This window comes from Schistocerca nitens, chromosome 5 (genome assembly GCF_023898315.1).
Source record: "Schistocerca nitens isolate TAMUIC-IGC-003100 chromosome 5, iqSchNite1.1, whole genome shotgun sequence".
In the NCBI taxonomy this organism is placed as follows: Eukaryota; Metazoa; Arthropoda; class Insecta; order Orthoptera; family Acrididae; genus Schistocerca; species Schistocerca nitens.
In genome coordinates this window covers 341,351,273-341,375,902 of record NC_064618.1, presented here as the reverse complement: position 1 = coordinate 341,375,902, position 24,630 = coordinate 341,351,273, and the positions used below count along the sequence as shown (strand labels likewise).

Genomic DNA, 24,630 nt, shown 5'->3' with positions numbered 1-24,630 from the left:
AGTTAAATTTTGAATTAGCATCATGTTCACTGTTAGCATCCCAGTCACACCATTGCAAGCTTTCCCTAAAATTTTCAGTTGTTAAATCCTTAACTGAATGCCCTATTTTGGAGGACTGTTTTGCATTACTGTATGGAGCTATGTCATATACTGTAATTATGCATCATGATCAGACAGACCAATCTTAACAGGAAAAGTCTTTATTTGATTAAATTTATCTTCATTTATAAAAACTTTATCTATCAGTGTGCCGATTTCCTGTACCAAACAAGTAGTAAAATCAATAACTGACATAAAATTGGAAGAACCAAGTAATACTTTAAGCTCAAGCTTTCTATCTGACTCTGTCAGAAAATCTACACTGAATTCCCCATACACAATAATTTGCTTCTCTCTGTATCACAGAGAGCACAACAAAGAATCTAAGTTTTCCAAAAATAGCTGAAAATTTCCCAGTGGGGACCTATACACGGCAACAGTTATGAAAGTACTTTATTTAGGTTATACTGACACACACGTTCTTATATATTTTGCTTTCTTTTGTATCATTAATACACCGTTGAAATCTGCAGTGTGTCCCCATAATTTATTTTGCTACGAATTAGAGCAAAATACACTGTTATGAGATATGGATCAACCAATAAATCTTTTTTTCTCCTTATATGGTATATTCCACAGGAGAGCCTGGAGCACACATACACTGCGTGCTCATTCATTGATAGTTTGCTGTCAATTATGAATTCCAGCAGTTATGACATAACTAGTAAAATCGTTCGGTCGTGGTCAGATTCGCCTGTTCCTGTTACCTGAATACTTGTCCCATCAGAAAATAGTGTAGCATGCCCTGAAGTAAGCTTCGTGTTTATATCATCAATATATGGTAGGAACAGTATGAGCCCCGGGATTGAGCTTTGTGGTACAAGCATATTTAACGGGTATTATCTGACGACAGTTGGTTTGCAGAGGCGCTTTTCACATTGGAAAACAAGGTTTAGAGTTAAACTGTTAATAATTACTCTATATTTTTTTAATATTTTCGTGAGCGATCAGAAAACAATGTTATAATCGTTGCTATGCAGAGATAACTGTAACTTACTCTTTTATTCAGCTGTTCGTGTTGTTGTATAGTTGGCTGCAGTGTCACCGCATTTTAATGGTAGTTGGGTTGATGTTTGTTGTGTTTTGGAAGCATGGCGAATTTTAGCGATGATTTGTTCAGTGTTTTCGAGGAAAATGAAGGTCAGGATGATTCCATTCACACAATATCCTTACATGAAGACTCTCGTGGAGATGACCACACTTCTCAAGACAGCGCTGAGTAAGTACAACTTTACTGGTATCACGACTGTAAATTGAGGTTATGTTTGTGTGTTGTTCAAGCTCTATAAGTTTGTTGGGAAAGATAGTGATTGTTCATGTCACTTAAAATCACCAAAACAAAACGGATTAATCTGCCTTGTGTGTCTTGTCCACAACAATAGAGTCAAGTAGGTAAATTTGTTTATAAACTGCGTGAATTTGAAAGTTGGGAAGTTACTGTTTACGATTTGAAGTATGATATACAGCTGACTGATACAGAATAGGATATTGTTCCTCTGTCTCCGTATTTGCATCTCTTTTGATGCAAAACTTTTGGGATTTCAAGCATCCACAACGTTCCAAAACTTGCTGGTAGAACCACAATTTATCAGTACAGAGGATGAGTACTGTGTTAAATGATTCTTTAATTTATTAGTAATCACCTGAAAATGAAACTAAGTTCAGCTGTGTAAACAAATTCTGTCTGAAGAAACTATTTGGCTTATACCTGCACTGTAACTACCATTTCCTCTACGTTTTGCCTTTATATTCATATTAAATTCACTGTTTATTTGATATCTACAAGTTCATATTTATCATTGTTTTCTTGTGTTTATTGTGGGCTAGATGCTGTTCTGACGATCTTCATATTTTCTTTGTGTGTTGAACTAAATTCTTACTCAGTTTACAAGAAGGTAGTTATTGGACACAAGCAATGTGAAATAAAGCCATTGAAATTGCTCCTAATTATCCTCCAATACTGTGTCTCTTGAACCATGTGATGCAGCACTCTACATCATTATACCATAATAGATACACCATTTACCTGAGAGTTATGATAAGAAGTTAATTTCCACTCTCTGTTCAAGCTATAAATCATGTGAAGCAGTTGATATTGGCATTATCTTGTAACTTATTTATGACATTCCGTATCTTACTTTTATCCCTGGGGTAAAGAAGTTACACTTAACTCTTCACCAGTTCATGTTGACACATCTGGGCTCATTCACTAAGATTTACTCATCATTCCAATCAGTCTTTTGGGATCCTTTAAAATTGTGCAGTACCTATATATTGGTATGAATTTTGATCGTCTGTGAGCACTGTAGTGCGTAGACATTGTAAATGTACAGCCTTCTCAAGATAGACCTGCCTGGGACTATGGGATCTGGCATTTGTGAATGAATGATGAATTATTTTATTTTCCTATTTTGCTAGAGCACATACTTGATACAGCAATTGCACAAAGGTACAAGGCTATAAGTCAGTCAGCCGAGCCTACCATTGTCAAATGTCAGTCGCATCCCATAACATAATTATGATTTGGCATGTGATGTCATACATGGCTAAAGTTACATATTGGACCTTCCCTAAATCTTGGTTGTCGTGATAGTCTGATCGGTTGTGCAATCCTAGGTTAGGTTGAAAGGTAACTGTTTAGTTGTGAGCTGGTGAATCCAATGAATGTGAAAGCAGAAAATCTGGTTGTTGTAATAAACTGACCCGTTGCGAAGCCTAATGTTTATGCCCATGCCATATTGCAGAAGGCAAAGGGGGTCCAATACATAACTTTTATGCAGACAGGATACAGACACTACTTTTTCTCCATTTTTTGTCATCTGTTAGTTTTTTGGATTGTTGGTTATCATGTGTAGTCCGAGGTCTATGTTTGGTTGGAAGGTGACAGCTTTATTGCGAGTTGGCGAAGCCACTGAATGCGAATAAAAAATCCTAGATGTAATGACGTACTGATCAGTATTGTGTTGAGATGCTCACTGTGTAAGGCAAAATGGCCCTAGGCTTGGTGCCAACTCGGTATTATCATCTCCTCTACAAAGCTGTTCATCTTTAGAGGGAGTACCAAGTGGGCTGAGGTGTGAATGGGAATTCACATTGAGGGGATAGGCATGCTTGGTGTAGTCAGTGCAGTTGTGCAAAGCCTCTATGCCAGGGTGGTGTAGTGGTTAGCACATCTACTTAGTGACCAAGAGACTTGAGTTTGTATCCTGGCCTTGATACAAGTTTTCATTCATCGCTCCAGTTTGCTTTTATACACAGTGCACTTTTGTTTGAAATATAATAGTGCTAATTGACAGAACAATTCCTTTCTTATTTGCAAATATCATATTCAAAACACAAAACAAACAAATTGTATTGTTAACTATGATAAACCATATTTCATAAATGTGCACTTGGTCAACATTGGACACTTAGTGACCCTAACATGAAATACTCCAAACCGTACATGAGAAAATTTAATACCAACTGATTTGTATTAATAGATTTTCAAGCAATTGAACATTAATTAAAATGTGTAAACATTTTAAATCAATATTCACTTTGGATTTTTTATCATCAGCTGTCACTTTTTTTAATTTAAAAAAAATCATGTTTGAGTAGTTTCAGTTAATATTTTGACTTGCATAGAATTTTTTTCTCATACACTTCCCACAACTGAACTGCTTTTTTGGATTTCCAGCACACCGTTCATGGGCCCAGAGCTTGTGTGTTTGGCACTGGACCTGGACACCATTAAAACTTTTTGACCCTAGCTTCCAACAATTGATACATTCGACTTTATCCTCAAATGAATTTTCACTATATGCCTCCTCAGTTTATGTATCATATTCAGAACTGGGGAACTTTCATTTCAATATTTCTTCAATCTCTTACCACCTCTCTTTTATGTGAAAAGTTTGCTTAATTGTATAGCGGGATTCAGATTTTCAAAAACTATTCTTGTTAGGAGTGTACATAAGTAATTTCACTGACTAACCTTTGGTCCTCTTATGTTTGTTATAGTTGGGCTTAGCCTGGGAAGCAAACTTGTTGAGATTTGCTAGTCATTGACTGTTTATCATTATCACCACTTTCTTTGTTGTTGGATGTTTTCTGGTCAATGAGCTCCTCTACAAAGTTTGGCTCATCGAGGAAGTTCCCGCTGAAGTTGTAGATATCAGCTTTCCTAAACCCATTTGGGGCAGTTCCTATTGTTGCCTCTTTAATATAAGCTTTTCTCGAAAGCTTAGAGGTATGGTACGGTGTAACAGAACATACTGGATCTCTGCGATTTGTCAGCCATGTCTGAATTTCAGCATTGTTGAAAGTCAGCAGTGAATACATAAATGCAATGCAGATTGATACAGTTGATGAGAACTGTCTCGAGAAGAGGACTGTACCTGATGCAGAAGGGTTGGTAGTTTCTACAAAATGTTTAAATCATTTTGTGGATATGCCTATCTTGATCCAGCCAGGTTTGTGACAGTTGAATATCAATACTGGGACTGCTCCATTCTTAAACTCACTCCCCATGTTATGTCTTGGAAATATCAGGAGCAATGGCACGTAATTTCCAGTTGCACTCATGCAAACAACGGGTCAACAGAAACATCCGATCTCACACGTCGGCTTTGACCCGTGATGTAAGGGTGTTGTGGTGTGTGATGTCATTACGGCGCGGAGTTTGGTTTGTGAGTGTGGCGTGTTTGTAGATGTCGTGTTGTTGTTTGTTGTCCCCTCTGGTGGTATGTTCATGGTTTTCGTTTGTTTGGTGTGTTGGGCTCAGTTTGCTGTTGCTCAGTGGTGAGTGCTGCGTGCGTCTTTTTGAAGCGGAATTTGTATCAGTGAGTTAACGGTTTTGTGTGATGGTTAATGTAATGATGATTGCTGTATGTCGGGTGAGTTTGTTATTAAGTGTATTCGGTTGTGGTTTTTTGTTCAGGAATGGATATGAAAGACCGGATTAATAGTGCTCGGTTGAGGGCTATGATGGGGGAGACAGCTTTAGAGCTGATTAAATTTCTTCAGCTATTTGGCTTAATTGCCGAAGTCGTGAAGTGCGGTGTGTGCCGCGAACCAATGAAATTGGTTAAAGTTCCGACCTCTCGGACCAGGGACGGTTACATGTGGCGCTGTCGCAAAGATGACATATGGCGTTCCATACAGCGCGGTAACTGGTTCGCGAAGTCTAGATTGTGCTTGCGTGAGATTGTGCTTGTTACATATTATTTTTGTTATAGATCCCGACAGAGTTTTTGCGCGCATGAGACTGGTGTGAGTGAGAGGACTGTTTTAGATTGGTATTCCTTTTGTTGTGAAGTGTGTTCGGAATTTATTAAGTACAGGGGTAAGTTGGGGGGGCATGGGGTGGTTGTGGAGGTGGACGAGTCACAGTTTGGGAAAAGGAAGTATGGGAGGGGGAAGTCTGTGGCTGGTCTTTGGGTGTGGGGGGCTGTTGTTCCGGGGGGTGGGGGTTCCGAATGTGTTTTTAGGGTTGTGGAAGGGAGGTCGAAGGCTGAATTAGTTGGGTTAATTGAGGAATATATAGAGCTGGGGTCCACAATAGTTTCTGATGCTTTTTCTTCTTATAGGGGGTTGGGTGAGAGGGGATTTAATCATTTAGTAGTGAACCATAGTTTAGAGTTTAAGAATTATGATACAGGGGCTTGTACTAATACAATAGAGGGGATGTGGGGGGTGGTTAAGTCAGTTCTTGGGAGGGGGAAGAGGCGCTCTTCCAACCTCCAGTCTCATTTAGATGAGTACTGTTGGCAGAAGAGTGTCCCAGAGGGCTATTGTATTGTTCGGGTTTTTTTAAGGGCTGTGGGTAAAATGTATAGCCCGAAAGTGGTTAGTTAGGGGGGGGGGCTGGGTAGGTGGGTGGGTGGCTGTGGTTCAGGGTGGGGTGGGTGGTTTATTTTGTTGTATAGTGTTTGTTAAGGTGGGGGGGGAGGGGGAGTGTGTTTGTTTTCTGTTTTAGTTGTGGAGGATCTATTTTGCTGAAGTTTTTGTTGAGTTGTTGTGTGTGATTGAGATGTTTTTTATGTTGTATTTGGTTTTTGTTTGTGGGTTTTTTATTTTGGGGTTGTGGGGGGGGGAGGGGGTTGAGGTGTGGGTGGGTTGGGTTTTTCTTTTGGTTCAGTATTTTTTCGTTGGTTTTTGTGTGTGTGTGTGTGTGTGTGTGTGTGTGTGTGTGTGTGTGTGTGTGTGTGTGTGATTGTGATTGTGATTGTGGTGGCCAATCTAGTTTGTGGGGCTGGAACTTTCTTGTGGTAAGTTCCCTTTTTTTTCTTTTTGGCGTATGTGTTGTGTATTGGGGTATAGGGAAGTGTTTCAATGAAATTTGTGGCTGTGAAGGTTGGTATTGGTATTCGTTTTGGGAGATGTTTTTGAGTTACATAGGTCAAGGGTAGTGGTCGATCCGAAGTTATGGGATTGGTAGCTGCTGTTGAGCTATATAGTTGGAGGGAAGTGTTCAATCTCAATGTTTGGTGGAGTATGTTGATTTTTGTAATGGGAGATGGGATCGGGCGTTGCTGTTGAGCTATATAGGTCAAGGGAAGTGTTCGATCCCAATTTATGGGATCGGGAGCTGCTGTAGATATATGTAGGTCAAGGGAAGTGTTTGTTTGCAACTTTTTGCGGTGTATTTTGATTTTTGTATTGGGGGATGGGATCGGGAGATGCTGTTGAGCTGTATAGGTCAAGGGAAGTGTTCGATCCCAATTTATGGGATCGGGAGCTACTGTAGATCTATATAGGTCAAGGGAAGTGTCCGATTACAGATAAGAATGTGTTTTGTGGTATTTGTTGAGTTTTGTGATGTCGATTTTTTTCGTCGTCTTGCGTGGTTTTGTATGGCGGTGGGTGGCTAAATTTGTTTATATTTAGTTTCTCCCCACCCAAAAACGAATGTGTTTTGTGGTATTTGTTGAGTTTTGTGGTGTCGATTTTTTTCGTCGTCTTGCGTGGTTTTGTATGGCGGTGGGTGGCTAAATTTGTTTATATTTAGTTTCTCCCCACCCAAAAACCCCCAATTTCCCAAGCTTGTCCCGTTAGAGTCATTAGGCTTTTTGTGAAACCTGTGTGTGTGTTGTTTTTCTATTTATTTTCGTCTTTATGATACGTATGCAACGGTTTTATATCCGCCATATTGGAATTGTCGTTTTTGGTCGTTTCCGCCATATTTGTGACGTCATGGGTCAAAGCCGACGGGTAGGATCGGACGCTTCTGTACTTCCCAAACAACAATGGTGACTAAGCTTTCCCCTTCAAAAAAAATAGTGAGCTACTTGCTTCTTCACTTTCTTTCCTATGACCTTGACTTGTTTTGACTATACAATAATTAACCTTGTCTCATCACAATTGTAATTTCTATCAGGTTTGTAGGAATATCATTTAATCTCTCCCTAAGTATCAAAGCATTGACACATTCTTTCTTTGTTGAACTCTGGACAATGATGTTGATTCACATGTCCTTAAAGATATGCAATTCTGTATTGTCCCTCTTCATAGATCAGCAATAGTCAACTAACATCACAGAATTCCACTCCCCTGATAATGCCTTTCTATCTCTTTCATGTCCAGGTGGGACGACTCCCTTGTTCTTCACAAAAATTGCTCAAGTTTTCTGGGAAAAAGCTGAGATGGCTATTAAAGAAATGCAGGTTGATAGTCATATTGCAACCTAAATTTTTCTTAGCCATCAGCATATCTGCCACAAATTTCTTGTAACATTGGTGCTTTCTGTTCCCCGAAAAACCATTTATCACATTCTTGAATCCTATCTGAGGCATTCTTTCCTTATCTGTGGTCCCACAGATCTGTCCTTTCAGTTTAGCTGCACACAGGAAGGAAAATTTGTGACAGATATACTTAAAACATTCACCACATTTATTCAGTCCCATTATGAATTGTTTCATGATCCCAAGTTTTATGTGGAGAGTTCACCAAACTTGCTTTTATAACATTCTTGCCTCCTGGATCCAGATTTGTTTTAGGTACCCATTACTTTCTCACCCAGTGTAAATCATGTCCACAGCTATCCCAGCAGGGATATTTTCTGCAGCCTGACTGTTGTCCAAGAAATGTTCCTTGAGCTTTACATCACCACCCATTATATATTTTTGCTCTGAATATTTTAAATTGCTGTTAATATTATTGAAAAGGTTTTGTAGTTTTCCTTCAATACATAAGAGTAACCTAGTGATATTGAATCATAATTATTGATAATGTGCAGGAGTACAGCCCCCACCCCTTTTTTTCTGGGTTCCATAAATAATTAACCTTCATTCTTTATTGTTGTATTACAGTAAACAAGAGCCCTCTTGAAGTACTCACAACCGGGTTATATGGCCATGGTCCATGGAATTCTTCTATTCCTAACATTTCGTCCAATACTACGTTGGCCATCTGCAGAGGTATTTTTCCCACTTCTTCTGGGAAAAATCACATTGTATGTAGCGCCAAAGAGCAGGTTAGGCTTATCATTGACTATAGTGTCACGAAATTGTACCCTGGCAGTGTTCTGCAAATTTCAATATTCTTTGTGGCTAATCGGAGCCTTTCTTTTGTAGCCTTTCTGGGCTTTGCAAATATGCTGAACTATGTGCACAGTATTCTAGAGAAGTGATGTCAGCTTCAGGGCACTCCGTAACTGTGGATACATGTTCGCAAGTTCTGATGGCTGAAATTTGTATGTAAGGGGGTTAATTAATTTCTGTGATTACAAAGCTACACTTAACTGTGTTGTTCCAAATTGCCTCATGTTCAAGATGTAGGGTAAACATAAAGTTGATTAAGACTTATAGTAATAATTTGTCATTTGCAGTGTTTGTTCTTAGTTTGGGACTGTAGTAAAGTGAGCCATGTACCAATGTATCTGATAGCGATGAAAGATTGATTTGTTTCTGGCTGCATTAGTGTATGTTATGCGTCTGTAAATTGTAATTAAATTTTGTTATAAGTTTTTTTGGTAACTACCCTAATGTTGGTTTTATGACAATTGGATTGGTTGAACTTGCCTTAAGTTATTCACATGTCAGTATCCCTATGGCCAATTATGGCACACTAATGTGAAAGTGATTATGAACTTGAGCTTAATTGTTTCAAAAAGTATGCTTCGTACAACTCTTACATTTACTGGTGCATTTAAGTCAGTCTACAAATGGTGAGTTCCTCAAGACGTCAGTGCGTAAACAATCCAAACTCAATTTGGTTCATCTGTGGCTCATTTACTTTGAAATCTAGAAGGAAGAACATAACCCCATATGTGAGAAAAAGCTTACCTACCTTATTTTGGTGTCAAGTTAGTAGAACAAGATAAGACATATGGGGTCGACAGAAGCGTTCGATCCCACGCGACAGCTTTGACCCGTGACATAAGGGTGTTGTCGTGTGTGACGTCATGATGGCACGGAGTTTGGTTTGTGAGTGTGGCGTGTTTGTAGGTGTCATCATGTTGTGGTTTGTTGTGCTCTCTGGTGGTATGTTCAGGGTTTTCGTTTGTGTGGTGTAATGGGCTCAGTTTGCTTTTGCTCATTATCCAGAACTGTTAGTGTGTCGGCTGTGTTTGTAGTGGAATTCGTTTCAGTGAGTTAACGATTTTGTGTGAAGGTTAGTTTAGTGTTGTTCGCTGTACATCGTGTGGTAATTTTAGTAAAATTAATCGATTGTTGTTTTTGTTCGGGAATGGATATGACAGATAAAATTAACAGTGTGCAGGTCAAGGGAAGTGTTTGATCCCAATGTGTGGCTGTGTATGTTGATATTGGTATCACGAGATGTTTTTGAGCTATATAGGCTATAGGGAGTGTTTGATCCTAATTTATGGGATCGGGAGCTGCTGTTGAGCTATATAGGTGAGGGGGAGTGTCCGATTCCAGATGATATTGTGTTTAGTGGTATTTGGGGAGTTTTGTGATGTCGGTTTTTTCATCATTTTGTCTGGTTTTGTATGGGGGTGGGTGTCTAAATTTGTTTATATTTAGTTTGCCCCCACCCAAAATTTCTCGTGCTTGTCCCGTTAGTGTCATTAGGCTTTTTGTGGAAAGTGTGTGTGTTTGTTTTTCGATGTATTTTCGTCCTCATAATGTGTACGTACCGACTTTATATGCGCCATATTGGAATCGTGGTTTATGGTCGTTTCCGCCATATTTGTGACGTCATGGGTCAAAGCAGATGGGCGGGATTGGATGCTTCCGTATTTCCAACATATGTGCCACACAGTAAGTGTTGTATGTGTGTTACGAGGTTAAGAAAAATGGATGCAGGGGAAGAAGAATTCATTACCTTTAGGAATTACAATGATGTGGCTAGACCAAACAAACTACAACAATGGGGCCATAAAAAAACGAGTATCATCTGATTCTGCAGACGCTGATGAAATTTTGGTGCCTACCAAATAGTTGAAAGCAGGGCTGTTTACCCAAGGTGAAGAAAATGATTTTGGGCTCTTGCTTAAAGGAAAAAAGACTGATAACACCTGGTACAACATTCTCCTGGTATCAAATAAGAGGAGTTTTGTGAGTACTGTTGCTGATAATTCTTCCGGGTTATATGGCCGTGGTCCATGCAATTCTTCTATTCTTAATGTTTTGTCCAATACTACGTTGGACATCTTCGGAGGTATGGCTGGTCCTGCTGAGTCCTGCCGTCAGCAAACTCTGGGCCGCTGACCCATCACTCAGGCAATGCCATAGCACTTTCCGCAGTTCCAGTTCACAACTAGTATGCGCCCAGCCCTTATTACATGGCTTATTCCGCCCTCTGTCATCGAGACCACCACTAAAGCTTGCCCGGCGTGCAGTTAAAACCACTATCCACATCTGGCATCTCTGACCACAAAAAAAATTTTTATTTGCTTAAAGGTGTATTGATTATCTGGTCCAATAACCATGGTTCCAGAACAGAGCTCCAAATACAGTAAGCCCTAAGGAAACTTCCAAGATAGACTTGGAACTCCCCACCAAGACAGAAGAATTAAGACAGACCTTTCCAATAAAATGGTTTCCATTGCTCGGTGGAAAATGAATGCACCTTGGACTCGCACAGAAGAATTGAAGCGCCGTGCACAAGAGAGACCTCATGTTCGTGTCTCTTAGAGACACACTTTCGAACTGCTGGCAAACTTCTGCTGTGGGCCTACAGTCTGCACAAAATATATGACTAGGGTAGTTGTAATGCCAGTACTGGTTGTATTTGTGAATGACACATTATTCATCACCAGCCCCACTTACTATTGTTGCTATCAGAGTGAGTACATAAAAGCAAATAAAAGTGTGATCTTCATATATGCTATCCCATGCTCATATAGATATAAATGCTCTCAGGTATTGGCTCAGCATTTGTCCGCTCTCCAATTCTCTTCATGTGATATTTCAAAATGCAAGATGTATTGTTACTCTCCTAGTATCTGCCTTTAAGGTTGGATTAATAGAAAGCCTGTTTCAGAGTGCATCTGTCAACTAAACAGGAACAACGGACTCACTTCAGCATTTTGTCAGGGTCAGTATGAACCATTGCTCTGTCCTGCCATTATTCGGTCATTGATCTAAATTACACGAGTTTTGGAGTCAATAATGAGGGCTTCAAGCAGGTGATTATAGCTTTAGCCATATTGAAAAACAGTATTGTCATGAATACCCCAAGAACTATGCATGAGGCAATGGTGAAGGATGACTTTTTCAATGTCACTTCCTTAGTCTGGCAGACTTCAGCTTTTCATACCATACATGGCAGTGTGAATCTAGGAATCTTGAACATCTTCTTCAAGTTTTTCAACTTTGAGGAAACATACACTCACCTGTTTTGGAGATGCCACTAGGAGCTGAAGTCCTCTCTGCCTATGGCATGAGAAAGCGTCATAGGACTGGAGCAAAATCGGTGTACCATGTTGAATTATCTGTCTTCAAACAATAAAGGTGTAGTACTTCTTGATTGTTTTAATAAAATTTGGTCTTACATATAGTCTAGGAGGAATGCAGTATTTTTTCTATTGCGATCTGACAAGGACAACGCCAGTCCAAACAGTTACTTAAGTGTCATCCTCATCAGCTGCTTAGAAAGGGTTGACTAGATAGTTATCCATCTTACATCCCAAAACTTCCTGGGCAGCTTTCGTTGTGAACTGAGATAGTATTGTTCCACCGTGGTAAACTAGTCCTACAAGTGTCAGTCATTCAAGAGTCTTTTACCTGGAATAGCTGTAGAACACCACTTGGAGATACAACAACCTTTTATGAGTTCACGGTTGCAGCTTATGAGCACATCTGACAGTTCTGACACAGTCTTTCAGCAGCATTTTAAGTGTAACATTATCTATAATAGCTATTAAAATTGTTTCATTCAAAGTGAGTAGTTCAGTCAAGCAATTTGCTGTTCGTTGATTATTTCATGATATTCTACTTTTGTGTAGCCTTACAACAATTATGGAAAACAATTTATGTAAATGTCATCTGTTCATTTCATAATTTGAACCAAACTGATGTGGACCTAATCTTTAACAAGATCGTAATATGGTTACCAGTCCTAAAGGACTGAGGAATAAAAAGGATAAAATCATTGAACATTGTGAAATGCATCACCTGATACCTGTGGGATACTATGGCGTCACTATTTATGGATAATCGTGGGTCTCCTACATCAAATTGATAGACATTGCCCACCCTAAAGTCATCAGCTGCCAACAGTCGCCTACCAGCCCATTTCCAAGTCTGTTTGCAGAGGCTTGGTGAAGTGCTGCTTTAAAGATTTGTTGCCATCTTTTGGCAAGACATACCCGGAAAGTTCTAACAGTCGCCTAGAAGCCTGTGAAATGGCTCCACGCTATTTTGATAGAAATCTTGCAAATTATCTGTGAAATTTGCAATTAACTCACTATTTGCGTAGAATATATAATTTGCCATGTTCAGTTACTCCATTATGAGATATACATATTTTGTTGTTGACCACTATTTTAAGTAACTCAATCTTTTGTTTTCCGACAATGAGCTAATGTATATAAATTTATTCTTTCAGGTTTAAAGATATAAGTATTACCAGACCGGCCTCTGACCAAGTGAAACGAGATTATGAAGATGAGTTTGGAGGTGGAGAATCTGACCACAAGAAACTGAAAAGGGAAACAATCCTTGATGACATAAAGTAAGATTACTTTCGTATTGTGCTATAAATTATGTAAATAGTTTTCATACTCTAACGTAATTTTTTCTTTTGCATTACTGCGAAGAAAGCCTATAGTTGCCTGTGTAGATCTGATAATGAACCACACTAAAAAGTTTATAGAGCATTACCATTTTAGCATTTTCCTTGATACTGTTTTTCATATTATTTATTATTTCAAAATAATGTCATGTGTGATTGTAGGGCAACAGTGCTAAATGCTTTCCAGTTGTCTTGCCACCTTCGTGCAGACCTTATTCATTGATTTATAGGTGTCATGGTGTACTAAGGAGATACCCATGGACATTAATTTTTTTTCATTCCAGTACAGAATTCATAGTTAAGGCTTCAGTACACAGGGCCATAAAATCAGTTTCTGTGATGTCCATTTCAGTTAGTATTTGGTGTCTAATGTGTTTCTGTCTGTGAAAATGTCAATGTTCTTAAATCCAGAGCTATTTTGGAAATTAATCACAGTTACAAACATTTTTGTTGTCTGGGACAAGACAGATTCTAAAGCTCCAGCTTCAGAGTCATGTTTGCCTGAAAACCAAGGATATTTTACGTATGTAGAGTTGTGGAAATGAAGAAAGTGGAAAACGAAAATGATTTTAACTTAAGAAGCTCCTGATGCGAAAATGTTTAAACATGAAAAACCTGTTCAGATGTATCAAGTAATAATTGCTGTAACCTACAATAATAAGCAAATACCTTTGAAGTTACAGGATATACTGGCTATCAAACTTTAATACAGCTTAAATCATCAGATCCTTGCATCAGAAAAAATTTTAAATCCATGAGAAAGTAAATGAAACAGAATGAACTGCCACGTGAATACTCAGTGGGAGGGCAGGGGGGGATGGGGGAGCACATGACTTCTCATCTCATACGAATGGAGGCTATAATTGTGAAGTGTAATGCGTTAAAAGAGCCTATACTAGATACGTTTGGGATATATGTATGACAGGCTATTACAAACTGGAGACAGATGGTAACCAATTTGCATGTGGCCAAGAATTAACACATGCCTGAAACTAATTGGTGCTTGGCCATACACAAGCAGAAGCATAGTACCTGGCAGGAGAGGGCCAGAGCTCATTTTTGTTATGCCAAACTCCAATTAAACTGTACCCAGTAGCTGGCGATGCAAATGTATATCCGTAGGTGCCTGTCGTGTAGCCCAGTTTGCGTCATGTGGATGATCTTCGCCTCCTTTGATTGTGATAGCCATGTAGACTGTGCCTTGTGATAGCCATGTCGATTGTCTTTGGTTGCTGTGACAGACAGCAGCAATATGGCTTGTCCAACCACAAATTATACAATCAACTAAGCAGCTGGGACAGGCATAACAGGAATGGTGGCAGAAGCCCTGTAGGCAGTGCGGAAGCTTCCTATAATGCTGGTAAAAGTGGGCTGGCTAGTGGTCAGTGGCAAAGGTGGCTGTTGGTTGAAGCTGTGGAGGCAACATCTCTCAGTTGCTACATTGGGCACCAGTGGTCTGTGTGCAATGGCTAGGATTTCTTCCAAGGTAGGATCTAGTAAATTGATAACATGGATTTGGACTTCATGGTTGGGTGCATCTTGGACCATTCCGTCGTGTATGAGACTGTCTGTGTGAGATCTAGTACAACTCTCTGCTGTACAAGTGAATTTATGAGGTCAAAAGATCTTCCTTCAGTAAATCTGTCCTCCAACAGGTGTGAAGTGGACATCCTCCATCTCTTTCAATCCTGAGCATCCTCCTTCATTTGCTTGTAACTTCTTCCTCTCATCACATATGTTAGCATTCCAAACTTTGTTTTTCCTCTACCTTTTTTCCTTCTACTTTTCCCTCCATGCTTCCTTGTAGTGGACTATTCCTACATAATATGTCTCTCATCCACATTGTTTTCCTCTTCTGTATTATCCTCATTAAGTTCCTCTTCTCTAATACCCTGCTCACCACCTCTTCATTTCTCATTCTGTTGATCCATCTTATTTCTTTAATGTCTTGGAGTTTGCCTGTCATGCTTGTGCAGCACAGTGAAAGAAACACAGTTGTTCTGATACCACATGTAACTGACAGTATACTATTGAACTATTGTCTCCACGAGCTTGTCCAGGGTAAAGGCAGAAGGTTCACACTGAGGGTAAATCTATTTCGCACTGTGAGATGTTGTCACACGCATGCTGCGTATTAACTCCATTCCGTACATTTGTTGTTAAACACAGGATTCGGGCCAGTATGGGCTGTACTGGAGATGGTGGGGCCCATCTTGGAGTGAGACAGTAGCTGCTCCATAAGATGCACCTGTTGCTGTCTGTCTCTGCCAATGGAAACAGAAGTCCAATGGCAGTCCAGTAGGCTGAGATACTGAATTAAGTAAAGCTCAATGGATCAAAGTGATATCATACCCAGAGTTTAGTGACAGTGATGGAGATAAGACAATCGTTGAGCGTAGCTGGTGGTGATCTGCTTGAGGGGGTTGCCTGAAGAGAACTGACTTCTGCCTTCCCTGTGGCAGGTTATATTGCTGTATTCATAGTTGTTGCTGACTTGCATGATTGGTGCTCACATGGAATAGTTACTTTGCTTGTGGTAAGGCCACTAAACCTACAAACCTACGATGTCGTTGGTCTCTGCCACCAATATGTTTTCAGTGGGAAAAATATAAGAATAACAAAATGGTTTTTACTACTGAAATAACAACTTCAGAATTGATTTCACTTGTTTTTCACATTGATTTCCTCTAAGGCAATAAGTTGTTCTTTAATTTGTCTCCACTCATATTGTTGTGAGCCAAACTAGAGATGTGAAAAAATAACTATCTTTTCTGACGTTCTGTGTGAAACTTCAGAGTTACACAAAGATTCTTCATTTCACTTTTCCAGCTCATTCAGAATAATTAGTACATAATATTTTATGTGTATATTCATTTGTGCACTTGTGTGTGTGTGTGTGTGTGTGTGTGTGTGTGTGTGTGTGTGTGTGTGTGTGAGAGAGAGAGAGAGAGAGAGAGAGAGAGAGAGAGAGCAGTTTGTTTCTTGCTCCCTATCTTCACTTAGGGTCTCTCTCCCTATCTTAATTGAGTGGATCAATCACACTTATGTTCTGACTAAATAAAACCAAGACAAAGCATTTAATCCTTGTTCTATCTCTCATGTTGATTCTGTTAGCATTTCCAGACATAGGACTGTTATTCAAGCATGGATCAGACAGGCATTTTGTAAGCAGCCTTCTTTGTAAATGAGTGACACATTTTAATAATTCTTCCAGTCATCTTATCCTGACGTCTACTTCGTCATCAACTAGAGTTGTTGTATCATTCCATCTTAAGTCTCTGCAGATAAGAACATCGAAATTTTTTTATAAGTGTAACTGACTTAAATGAATATTGCACAATGTTTAATCAAACAATATACAGTTATTATCTTCTGTGCTATTCATACACATAACATTAGCCTACATTGTGAATCAGCTGTCAGTAATTTTTTTGTGCCACATTATGTTAATTGGAATTCTTCCCACATTTTGTTATAATGTTCCGCAAAAACTACCACTTTATACATAACTATTCAGCCATATAGAGTCTAAGAGGAACACTAATGTAATGTGCCTAGTCATTTATATTCACTACAGAAAATTCTTAAAACAATTACTTTGGTATTATAAAGTGAATATGTTATTAGCACAGTAAAGTTGCGCCAAACTACACTGGCAAACCTGTGTAATTGCAATGATATGCATCATCTTATGTAGCAGACACAGGCATGTTTGAAAGGAGGATGGCAATGGGTGCAGCAGATGACTGGAGTTTGCTTCTTTGTGACTAGTATAAGGGCCAAACAAAAAGTTTCTGTTTGAAGGCTACACAGTCCAGAATCAGTACACCAATGAGACAAAATTACCATGAGCATTTAGCCAATCATCCCACCACTGTGCCTGGTTGAAGATACCTGTTTGGTTAAATGCCGTGTCCTGCTACATGAAGAAATTCGTAACAGCATGCATGGCACCCATCTTGCGCACACCTTCCAGTAGTTCAGTGTTTCCATTAAAATTCTGTGAGCGGTGCTTCAGGAAACCTCAGGAACCAACGTGCAGAGATCATCCAGGGTGATCTGCGATCTTCATGCATGCTTTGCTCAACCTTCAACACTGTCTCCTCAGAAATTGACAGTCTGGCACTCCTTTGTTTGTCGTGAGTTTCGGTCCAACCAGCTGCAAACTCTCTACACCACTTACGAACGTTTTTTACATCCATGCATGACTCACCATACATTTCCGTCAATTGGCGATGGATTTCAATCGGTGCAGTGCCCTTTGCGTTCAAAAACCGAATAACTGTGCGCAATTCGCACTTGTCTGTAACGTCCAACGGGAGCTCCATTCTCAACGGCTGCCAAGCCAAGACTGAGCACCTCAGCACGGCGTGCGCATGTTTACACACAGTGCGTGAAGCACTCTTCATAACAGTGTGACCAACCACCACACAAACAGAGTTCTGTACTTATAAAAAAATAGGAGACCTTACTTGTGGGATTACCCTTGTGTGTTCTGCCTTGTTGCCGAGGATAATCACATTCCATGTTGATCTTACTTGTGCTCTATCCAACTGACACATCCAAACCATTCATGTAACTCGTTCAAAATTCAAACATTCATTCTGTACACAGAATTATATTACTGCATTTTATTTACACCCAGTTTTATTCTACTCTTTGTGTAGGTTTCATTTCTAGCTTCTGCATTATTGCTGTTTTTGTGATTCTTTTCTTTTTTTAGTAGAAACCAAAGTGTAACGGGTATACTAGCTGCTCTTTCATACCTCCTTGAGGTACACCCAAAATTCTAACTGTATCATCTCTTCACTGAGTACAATATATTGCAATCTTTTAAGTTAAGAAATCCATAGAGCGACCACATACCTAGTCAAGGTCAACAGGACATTTTTAGTAATTGAAATATGGTGTCAGTCTGAATGTCACTCTCTAAAAGTCTGAGTCTCGGAAATACATAGGACAAACATGAGTTTTGCATGTTTACAGTTTGCAGTATTGATTCATTTGCTTACAGACAAGTTGCTGGGGCTCCAGAAAAGTCATCACATATGGACATAAAAATTGTCCTTAATTTTACAACAAATTCATATCAGCAATAATAGATCTGTAGTTCTTCACAGCTTTGCTGTGATTTTTACTGATAATGGGATGTCACAATGCTCATTGAAACCTACCTTTGTGCATCATGGTTACCTAATAGATTAGATGTGGTGTTCTATTGAGTTTCTTCAGACGATCTCTGTACTTACTCATCTTACAGGTCCTGTGATCTCTGTACTTTTTAACTATTGTTTTAAACTATAGTTTTTCAGTTCAGGAATATGGAGCTCAGAGTTTCAGCCATCATTTTCTGTTTTGATACCATTTCTCCAGTATTAATTTGTCTTACAAATTTTTACCACTCTCCTCAATAGTTTGCAGACGACTGCAGCTGGATCATCATTTCACGAGCAGAATAAAAATGCAGTATATTGCTGTTCCAGGAGCCCATCCAAAAAATTGTGGAATGTACCACTTATTAAATCCTCCAACATACTGATTGAATAGTAATAAACATTGTTAATATGGTTTTACTTTTCTTATATTACTTTATGTGTGTGAGATTAGTAGGTTATTTTAATCTATTTGTAGCAAGAATACATTATCAGCTAACAGCAGTAGTGATGTGTGCACTAATACCCCAGTACTATAGATCATTTATGCTGCATCGTACTACTGTGTGATTCAGTATTAGGCATAGCATTTCCTTCAGTAGAAGTATTGTGATGTAAGTAACATTGTATGATTTTGCATTTTCCTGGTGTGGAAATACCTTGAATATTTTTCAGATGTTCAGTTGGGTGATGGTGTCCAGAATACGCAATGTTTCAGCAGGCTGACTTCTTGACATCTTCAGGCATTCCTGATGACTATCTTTCACTGGGCACCCAACAGCAACCTCTACCCAACCACCTCCAAGCCTGGACCTGGTATGGAGATGGGGTAAACATGTTACCACCAGCACCAGACGTTTGTCTGTGCCAGTGCAGCGACAATACATCCATGTCCTCTTCAGCCACCATGACTGACAGGAGTGGATTTCCATGTAGATTGCTGCTGTGCTTCGACCATGCTCAAGGCTGGATCCCAGGCCACGCTCAATTGAAAACCACTGCCTTTATTATTAATTTGTCACATACTTGGATATCTACAGACTCTTTTAGAATACAGTCTCAGAAGGTGGTGGACTGTTGCAGCAATTAGGTGGCATTGTAATTTACGACATGACCATGGGAGATGGAGTTCTCTACCACAGTGAATTTTGTTATCTGTTTGATGTTTGTGTGGCATTTGTGTTCAGTGCACCTGCTCGGCATGTACTTGCCCACTACTCTGCCAGGTCTGCGACTGGAGACTGCTGGGCAGGGGATTGTTATGTAAAGTCGATATTCAGTGAAAGTCAGTCAGTCACCAGGAAAGCCTGAAGATAACAAGAAGTCAACTTGCCAAAATATCACATCTTCTAGACAGTGCCGCCCGGCTGACTACCCAATAAATATTCAGAAGTAAGGAATATTGTTAAAGATCTACATGTACAGGTTACCTGCTCTCTATTTTATAAAATACTGTAACCTTTCTACTTTTTGTGCAATGTTTCTTCTGCTTGCTAATACAATTTTCTCATGCTTGTATGTGTTTTTATTTAGTTGAACATTTTACTTACAGAAAGTATTGCGTAAGAAACATTCTATTCAGTGTTTTCCCTTTCTTTCCAGTATCAGTGAGCTGCAGTCACGAATAAAGGTGCACACTGTGGAAACATTAGAAGCATGTACACATGAAGTGGCTGTACCACCTAATATGGAGTATGTTCCTCTCAAACAGATAACAACAAAACCAGCAAAGGAGTACAAATTTATTTTGGATCCTTTCCAGAAGGAAGCTATACTCTGTATTGATAATAATCAGTCAGTACTAGTTTCAGCACACACATCAGCTGGGAAGACTGTTGTTGCTGAGTAAGTTAAAAGTGTAATATATTGTCAATGTTTTCTTCTTTACCATTATTGTGATTTATTTATGTAAGTAGGAGGAGGAATACCTCTCTTGAAAATCAAATTGTTAAATTGATTAGATCATAACAGATTGTAATGAACCACACATTCTGTACCAGAAGAGCATGCCCCAGATCCACCATATTAAACTGTAATAGTAACTAACCAGATGACTTTTTAACTTCTCTCCGTTTCATTTCCCTGACACTCGACTACATCTAGATTCGCTATTTCACTTTTCATTCCCCTTGCAGGTCTGGGGGTTAGAATAGGCCCAAGGTTTCCCTGAGGCCCAAGAGGCGACTAAAAAGAGTCTTACACGTTTCGGCCTTTATGTTATGGTCTTCTGTAGGGTTTGACTTCCATTCTTCCAAATTTTTCCAAAGAGCGAGCCAATTGAGGTAGGACGCCTTACATGGTGCATCGTTTCCATCGTGCACTGAGACCTCTCGCATCCTTTGTCGATGTGGATCTGCACTTCCGCCCTTTCTCCAGGTGCTGGGTGGGGTCACCCTCCCGGTTGTGTTTTCCTCCATCCACTGCACACCATCGTTTTCTGCACTGACAGTACTAATCATCGTGCCAGATGGCCTTTGCTGTGGCTTGGTGGCGTCCGTGGGGAGGGCCCCTGGTTGGAGTGGGTGGCATCAGGCTGGATGACACACCATGAAGCGTAGTACATCATCTCTTGCTGATGATCAAACACCAGCAGTCTCTAAGTGATCAAGGTCTAACTTCTGTGCTAAGAAATATGACCCCAAATCCCCCCCAGGTGGCCACACCATGGGAGGAAAGCCAGGCTAAGGATGGCAGCGGAGCTTATTCACCCCGGTACCTCGTATGTACGAGAGTTGATGGAGAATCTATTGTTAATGAAACCTCAGTTTTTTGTGGAGCATTTAGAGGACAAGTGTGGGGAGGTGGAGGGCTTGTCCAAAATGTGGTCAGGGTCCGTCTTGGCCAAAACAGCATCCTCTGCCCAGTCATGGGCACTACTGGCCTGTGACAAGCTGGGGGATGTTTCTGTTTGAATCATGCCCCATAAGATCTTAAATTTGGTCCAGGGTATCGTATTTCAGAGGGACCTTCTTTTGCAGTCTGACAATGAGCTGTGTACCGATTGAGAGCGGTGAGGTGTGCCTTCATCTTGGCCTGTAAGGGTGACTCACTACCTGACAAGGTCAAGGTGATGGTTTACCACTGTGACGTAAAGCCATATATCCCTCCCCCGATACAGTGCTTTAGGTGCTGGAAGTTCGGCCATATGTCTTCCTGCTGTACTTCCAGCATCACCTGTCGGTATTGTGGACGTCCTTCACATCCCAAAACTCCATGTGCCCCACCTCCCATCTGTGTCAACTGCAGAGAGCACCATTCTCCTTGCTCACCAGACTGCAGGATTCTCCAGAAATAAAGAAAAATAATGGAATACAAGCCCCTGGACCGACTGGACTACACTGAGGCTAAGAGAAAATATGAGAGGCTACATCCTGTGCAATCTACACCGCCGCTACGACAACGGTTCTACCATCTTCCATTCCGCCGTGTTCAGTTGGCTCTCAGAGCCATCAGACTCCACCTGCCCTCTTGATGGTGGGGGGCACTTCTCTCCCTGTTGCTCCTGCGCAACCCACTTCAAGGGCAACACCCCCCTGGCTCCACTCGCCAGGAAGGGATCCCTTGGGTCACTCCCTTCCCAGGTTCCTACCAGTGGCAAAGCTGACACCCGCCAGTGGCTGAAGCAACCACAGGTAGCTGGTCATAGGGCTTCATGGTCCTCCTCAGTCCCTGAGACTGAATCAGTGAAGCCCTCCCAGCCAGACAAACTTAAGGAGCAGTGAGAGAAACCTGAAAAGAAAAAGACCCCCAAGAACACTGCACTGCCACTGCAGTGGCATCCACACCACCACTACCTACAAGCTCTGTGTCTGAGGATGAGGTGGAGATTCTGGTGTCCACTGAGGACCTAGATCTTGTTAGGCTCTTAGACACCATGTATGTCAATCACACAGGTACTCATCTGGTGGCAGCAGGTGACCCTGAGGTAGTGACCAGTTCCCCATTTTCCTGTCACTTCCCCAGCGTCATGCCCATGGACACCTACACAGATGGGCTTTAAACAAGCTGAATCTCCTCCACATGATGCCATTGATGTTGTCGTTGAGCAGGCCACTACAATGATTGTTTCTGCGGTGGAAAACGCGATCCCTCATTCTTTAGGGTGCCCCCAGCAAAAGACAGTCCCTTGGTGGACGCTGGGAGTCACTGAGGCAGTTAAAGAGTGTCGGCAAGCTCTAAAGCAACATAAGCAGCACCCTTCTCTAGAGCACCTAATAGCGTTTAAGCGGCTCCATGCCTGCATTCACCAGCTTATAAAACATCAGAAACAGGATCATTGGGAGAGTTATGTGTGAACCATTGGGTGCCATGCGTCACCTTCCCATGTCTGGACGAAGATCAGACATCTTTTGACCCCAACAGGTGTCCCTGGTATTAACATCAATGGTGTGTTATCTAACAAAGCAAATGCAATTGCCGAGCACTTTGCTCAGCATTATGCTCGAGCCTCTGTGTCAGAGAACTATGGCCCAGCTTTCGCACCCTCAAATGGCGGATGGAAAGGAAAGTCCTCTCGTTTACTACACACCACAGTGCACCCTATAACATCCCATTTACAGAGTGGGGGCTCCTCAGCATCCTTGCACATTGCCCTGACACAGCTCCTGGGCCAGATTGGATCAGCAGTCAGATGATTAAACATCTCTTGTCTGACTACAAGCGACATCTTCTCATCATCTTCAACTGGATCTGGTGCGATGGCTCCTTTCCATTGCAGTGGCTGGACGGCACCATCATTCCGGTGCTCAAATCCGGTCAAAACCCGCTTGATGTGGATCGATACTGGCCCATCAGCCTCACCAACTTTCTTTGTAAGCTGCTGGAACAAATGGTGTTAGCAATTGGATTGGGTCCTGGAGTCATGGCCTACTGGCTCCATGTCAGGGCGGATTCCGCCAGGGTCACTCTACCATTGATAATCTTGTATCCCACAAGTCTGCCATCCAAACAGCCTTTTCCAGATGCCAGCATCTGATTGCCGTCTTTTTTGACTTACGTAAAGCATACGACACAACCTGGCAACACCATATCCTTGCCACATTTTCATCCAAAACTTCCTGCCACTCCATACTTTCCGTGTCCAAGTTGGTGCCTCCCATAGTTCTCCCAGTATTCAGTAGAATGGCGTTTTGCAGGGCTCAGTATTGAGTGTGTCTCTAAGTTTAGTGGCTATTAACGGTCTAGCAGCAGCTGTATTGCTGACAATCTCACATTCTCTGTATGCAGATGACTTCTGCATTTTGTACTGCTGCTCCAGTACTGGTGTTGCTGAGTGGCACCTACAGGGAGCCATTCACAAGGCACAGTCATGGGCTGTAGCCAACGGATCCCAGTTTTCAGCCGCAAAGTCATTTGTCATGCACTTCTGTTGCCGTTGCACCATTCATCCAGAACCAGAACTTTACCTTAATGACGATCCACTCACTGTAGTGGAGACATATTGATTCTTAGGACTGATTTTCAACACCCGATTGACTTGTTTACCTCACCTTTGTCAGCTTAAGCAAAGTGCTGGCGGCACCTCAATGTCCTCCACTGCCTGAGCAACACCAACTGGGATGCAGATCACTCAATGCTGCTGCAGCTCTACAGAGCCATTGTTCAATCCCGCTGTTACCATGGGAGTCTGGTTTATGGTTCGGCAGTGCCCTCAGTGTTGCATTTATTCGACCTAGTGCCCCAATGTGGCCTTCGCCTAGTGATGGGAGCTTTTAGAACGAGTCCGGTGACCAGTGTCCTGATGAAGGCCGGAGTCCCTACATTGAAGGTTAGGCATGCACAACTGCTCGCCAGTTACATTGCACACGTTCATAGTTCTCCTGCGCACGGCGGTTGATCTCCCGCATTGTTGGCCCAGGTCAGGGCTTACGATTGTGGTTCACGTCTGGTCCCTTCTGTCTGAACTGGAGTCCTTCCTGTTACCACCTCTCCTGGAGATCCATTCATGTACACCTCCATGGTGTACACCTAGGCCTCAGATTCTTCTGGACCTTTCGCATGGCCCTAAGGACTCCTATAACCCTGCAGCTCTCCGCTATAACTTCCTCTCGATTCTCGACATGTACCGGGGCCATGAAGTGGTTTACACAGACAGCTTGATGGCTGATGGTCATGTAGGCTTTGCATATGTTCACGGAGGACATATTGAACAGCTCTCCTTGCCATATGGCTGCAGTGTTTTCACTGCAGAACTGGC

General features: G+C 41.2%; 1 protein-coding gene across 1 annotated transcript in view; it reads left to right on the top strand.

Annotated features, from left to right (window-relative positions):
• Nucleotides 1-1,133: 1,133 nt before the first annotated feature.
• LOC126259305 (exosome RNA helicase MTR4) overlaps nt 1,134-24,630 on the top strand; it is a 99,214-nt gene continuing 75,717 nt past the window's right edge. Inside the window, exons 1-3 of the mRNA XM_049955977.1 lie at nt 1,134-1,318; nt 13,096-13,221; nt 20,037-20,279. Coding sequence (XP_049811934.1) covers nt 1,191-1,318; nt 13,096-13,221; nt 20,037-20,279 — 497 coding nt within the window. The 5' untranslated portion in view covers nt 1,134-1,190. The remainder of the gene's footprint in view (nt 1,319-13,095; nt 13,222-20,036; nt 20,280-24,630) is intronic.